Raw genomic sequence first — 4931 nt, 5'->3', positions numbered from 1 at the left:
CCTGTACTTCCGCAGCAACTGCTACTTCCGCAACCATGTGATTGTGAAGGAGTATCTCATCACCCTCACAGGTAAGAGGAGGCTCCCTGCATGGGCTGCAGCTGGTGGTGGGCAGGGATGGAAGGCGATGTACCCAGCTTCACATACCCCTCTCCTGCAGGATACAGGTTGTCCCGTGCCACTCCCATTCAGTGGTACCAGCATTGTGAATGAGAAGTCTACAGCCACAGGCTCCAGGAAAGCAGCGCCAGCTTCTTCTACTGGTTATCTGACCACAGTGTGACAGCATCTGGCAGGATTGCTGAGGTGGGATGTCGCTGGCCATGCCAGCATACAGCTTCCTGTGTCCGCCTGCTGCTTGGGATTCTATCTGGGTCCCTGTGTTCTCCTAACCCAGGTCTGTTTGCCCTACCAGATCATCAGCAAGGACCTGTGGCTCAATCCCCTGAAGTACTATGAGAGGATGATGGCCCCTAGTGAGCGGACAGGACGGGTGAGGAGGGGCTGCCTGGGCTCTCCCCCGGTGTGCTGCCAGGTTCCTGGGCCAATATTTTTCTCTCACAGGGACACCTGGATGCTGGGAGGGAAACAGCCTGTAACAGCAGGGCCGCAGGGTGTGTGGCTGAGACAGGAACTACCAGTACAACAAGGGCAGTGCAATTCCAGCTCAGGCAGGGGGGCTTAGGCAGGAGGAGGGAGTGTGCATGTCCACTGTGACTCAGAGTCAAAGCAGATTCCTTGAGCCACTCCTCTGAACCCTCCCTCTAGGCCACCCACAGCACCTTCAGGCCTTTCCACCTGCCCCTCAACAGGGGCTGCCATGACATGTTCTTCCTATACTCCTTTCCACAGGTGTCTGTGAATCTTCCTCATGCTGAGGTCTAGGCTGCTGTGCTGCCACGCCACATTGCCCTGTTGCTGCTCACCACCATCTCCCATTTCCCCAAGGTCTCCTCTTCCTCCTGGGGCCAGTGGGATTGGCCTGCTCCTTATCAGTATCTTAAGGGGCAAAGTGTGGGCCACAGAGCTGGAGGAATCCTTGTTTTGCAGCCCTGTCAGAGGTTCTTCAATCCGTTTATCTATTTAGGTTTTCCAAGGAGAATACCTCATTTGTTTACCCTCCCTACCTGGAAAACAGGGCCGCATGCCATGACGAAATAACACACTGCTTCATTTTTTATGCAGTTCACTTCAAAGACTTCATGCACATATGGTCATAGACACCCTGGGAAATTTAGGGCCATGAATATAACTCACCATCCAATCAGACTGCTTTTCTGTGTTTGTAGTAAAATCAGACAAGAAATCCCATGTTGCAGAACACTTTCTTCTGAAAATTTTTTGTAATGTTAGTGTTTAAGGTTTTACAAAAAGTATTATATATGTCTCTTTCTTTTTCTCTACTGACCTTCCCTCCAGCTTCCTCTATCTCTAGTCTCTTGTTCTTGTCACCCACTCCCAGTGTCTTGCCTCTGTTGGTCTGTTGGTTGTGCTTATATTCTGAATATGTTAACAATACAATATGTAAAATTTAAACATTTAAGTATATTGTAATTTAAATCAGCACTTAGGAAGCAACCTTGTACAATTCAAACCTTGCCTCCAATCCTGAAACTTCATAATGGTACCTACAATTCTTGATGCTTTCCCCAAACCTACCATTTGCTTTTTGTCATTCTTAAATAACAGAAGCCAAATTCCTTACAATAAAATATTGTCTGTACCTTATCATTTTTATTTTCAGTGTCTAATTCTTCTGTCACAGGGGCTTCCCCTCTGACTCCCCGAGTGCCCAATCAGGTGAGCTACTGTACTGCATGATTCACTCTCTCTTGCATACATGGTGTATCCTGTGATCGCCACCAGCACCACACTCAGGACCTCTTACAGGGGTGTCCCATCGGCTGTTGCAGCAATTGCCGTGCCCCCATCATACCCATCTCCTGTGTGGCTGTAATAATCATCACAGGAACTGGGCCACCATAAGTCAGAGGGGGCCTTCGTGGTGGTGGTGCCCAGTTTTTTATTGGAATGTTGATCTTCCTTTTGTTTAGAAGATGAGTTCAGTATGAATTTTGCAGAATAGGTCCTTATCTGATATAACATTGGCAAATATCTTCTCCCAGGCAGTGGACTTCCTTGTTTTGTTGTTGTTGTTGTTGTTGTTGTTGTTGTATTTGTTGGCCGCTTCTTCTCTGCAGAAGTGTTTTAATTTGATGTCGTCCCATTTGTTTCTTTTCTCCTCAGTTTCCATTGCCCTAGGAGCTGTATCAGTAAAGGTATTGCTGAGACAGATGCCTGATATTTTGCTTCTTCTAAGATTTTCATGGTTACCCACTTACTTTTAAGTCCTTTATTCATTCCCAATTTATACTTGTGTATGGTGTCAGTTGGTGGTCTAGACTAATTTTTTTTTGCATGTATCTGTGCTATAAGTCCAACACCAATTATTATTATGTTTTTATTTTGGCTTTGTAATATCTTCAATGAAACAAAATAAAATTTCCTCTATGTTAATTGAGTCATACTTTCTCTAAATCTGGCCTTTAAAAAAATCCCCTGGGGCACAGTCCCATCCGTTCTTTGATTTTCCTTCCACTGATCCAAAACCTCGGCTGTAGTCTGCGTCCTTTCAAAGGACAAAAGCAGACCCGGAGGCCTCAGAGCTGCCCGCAGCACCCTCCTGCCCGCAGCACCCTCCTGCCCGCGGGAGGTGCAGCGCCCATCCCCATCTGGACCTTGGCTGCCAGGGAGAGTCAAAGCCTGAGAATCAAAGTGGCTGCATGTCATCGCCTTCACCAGCCTTTCTCCAGCAGCACAAAACCAGTCCTCCCTGCCAGTGCTCTGGGGACCGGCCCTCAGGGCGATATGGTGGCGCTGTCCCCTGGCAGCCGAGTGTCCCAGGCTTGTCTTTGGGGATCTCTGTGTCCATGGTATAAATGCGAGTGAGATCAGACACAATGTTATCAATGATTGGCTTGGTAAGGTCGCCACTAAACACCTGCCACCATGGCTTCTTGGCCATGGCCTCAGCGGGCACCTGGACCCCATAGACCTGCAGGGCCAGGTGGAGCACCGCCACCGCTATGTGCTGAGCCTGGAACCGGAAGCACAGCCCCCCGCGGTAGCTGTCCCGCAGCAGGGCCCAGGCAGTGACGGAGATGGGGGTCCGTTGCCAGCTGTAAGGATTCAGCCAGTTCTTGAGTGAAATCAGGTAGTGGAGCAGGTACCTGTGTGGGTGCTGAAAGGAGACTTGGAAGCGCAGTACCCGCAGCACAAGGAGCTCGCACTGCACAATGCTGTCCTGGATCACCCAGACTAGGGAGTCCATCTCCAAGGGCTCGCTGCCTGGGTGGAAGTACCTGTTGGACACGTTGATGATGTCACGGGTTCGCAGGGGCTGTTCTTCCACTTTGCCAGCCAAGTAAAGGGCAGACATGGCGACCAAGTAGGGGTCATAGGCGTCCAGGTTGATCTCGCAGAAGAACTTATGGTAAATGGCACAGGCGGTGGCGACGGGAATGGACTGCATCCCTAGCTTGACACCTGCCTCCATGATGAACCTTGTCACGCGGAAGTGCACCCTCGCCTGGGGTTCTGGCCACCCCTTGGCGCCTGGCGCCGCGTCCTCCTCTCTGCAGCTGTCCAGGCTAAGGTTCTCCATGGGGCCCTGCTGGGAGGCCCCAGACCCCGCGGGAAGGGCAAGAGTCTCCAGTGCAGTGCCTGTGCCAGCAGAGTCCTAGCCCAGTGCGCAGCCGCCCCGCCGCGCCCCGCCCCGCCGCGCCCCGCCCCGCCCCGCGCCGCCCCACCTACCCAGCCCTGCCTAGGCCTGACTGCCATCCAGGTTCCAACACCAATTATTGAAGAGACTGTATGACTCCATTCTATGCTTTTTCCTCCCTTTGTCAAATATTAATTGAGCATAATGGTTACGGTCGACTTCTATGTTCTCTGTTCTGTCCCATTGGTCTTTTTGTCTGTTTTAGTTCCAGTAAGACGCAGTTCTGAGAATGGTGGCTTGTAGTATAGCTTGATATCTGGTATTGTGATCCCTCCAAATTTGTTCTTCTTTGTCCAGATTGCTGTAACTATTTGGGGTCTTTTCTTAAATTCATAGGAATTTTTGGAAACTTTCTTCTAGGTCTGTGAGATACGCCATTGACATTTTAATGGTTAATACATTAAAACTGTACATTGCTTTGGGTACTATGAACATTTTAATGATGTTGATTGTACCAAACCATGAATATGGTATGTTCTTCTATTTGCTTTAGTCTTCCTTTATCACTTTTTTTCAATTTCATGTAGTATTCCAAGAACAGGAAAACTGGTTTTTACCTCCTTAGTTAAGTTTATTCCTAGGTTTCTTAAATTTTTGTTGCACTGCTAAATGGCATTTTTGTTTGTTTGTTTCTATTTCTGAGTTCATTATCCGTGTATCAAAAAGCCATAGAATTCTGGGTGTTAATTTTGTACCCTGCTACGTTGCCAAATTCATTTATTAAATCTCCTAGTTTTTTTGGTGGAGTCTTTAGGTATTTCTATGGACAATACCATGCCATCTGCGAGAATTATGACAATTTTACTTCCTCTTTTCCAGTTTGCATGCCTTGTTTGACTTCTTCTTGTCTGACTGCATTGCCTAGCACTACCAGTACTCTGTCGAACAGAAGTGGTGAGAGTGGGCATCCCTGTCTTGTTCCTCTTCTTAGAGTAATTGTTTTTGCCCATTGAGTATGATGTTGTCTGTAGTTTTGTCACATAAGGCTTTTTTAATGTTGAGGTATGATCCCTCTATGCCCAGTTTGCTTAGAGTTTTTATCAAAATTGGGTGTTGGATTTTGTCAAATGCTTTTCCTGCACCAATGGATATGAATCTCTCTCAATTTGTTTATGTGATGCATCACACTTATTGATTTCTGGATGTTGAC

The 4931-nt window shown here is 47.9% G+C and overlaps 1 protein-coding gene across 1 annotated transcript; it reads right to left on the bottom strand.

The window, feature by feature from the left end:
• Positions 1-1123: 1123 nt before the first annotated feature.
• Positions 1124-3664, bottom strand: LOC308512488 (cyclin-Q-like; the record flags this gene model as incomplete). The annotated part of the gene is made up of 2 exons (XM_081082219.1): positions 1124-1127; positions 2853-3664. The coding sequence occupies 2 exons, from the start codon at positions 3662-3664 to the stop codon at positions 1124-1126; spliced, it is 816 nt and encodes a 271-aa protein (XP_080938345.1).
• Between the last annotated feature and the right edge of the window lie 1267 nt (positions 3665-4931).

Source organism: Myotis nattereri, assembly GCF_964212035.1.
Source record: "Myotis nattereri genome assembly, chromosome: Y".
In the NCBI taxonomy this organism is placed as follows: Eukaryota; Metazoa; Chordata; class Mammalia; order Chiroptera; family Vespertilionidae; genus Myotis; species Myotis nattereri.
The sequence above is the reverse complement of the archived record's forward strand: the minus strand, read 5'-3'. Positions and strand labels throughout refer to the sequence as shown.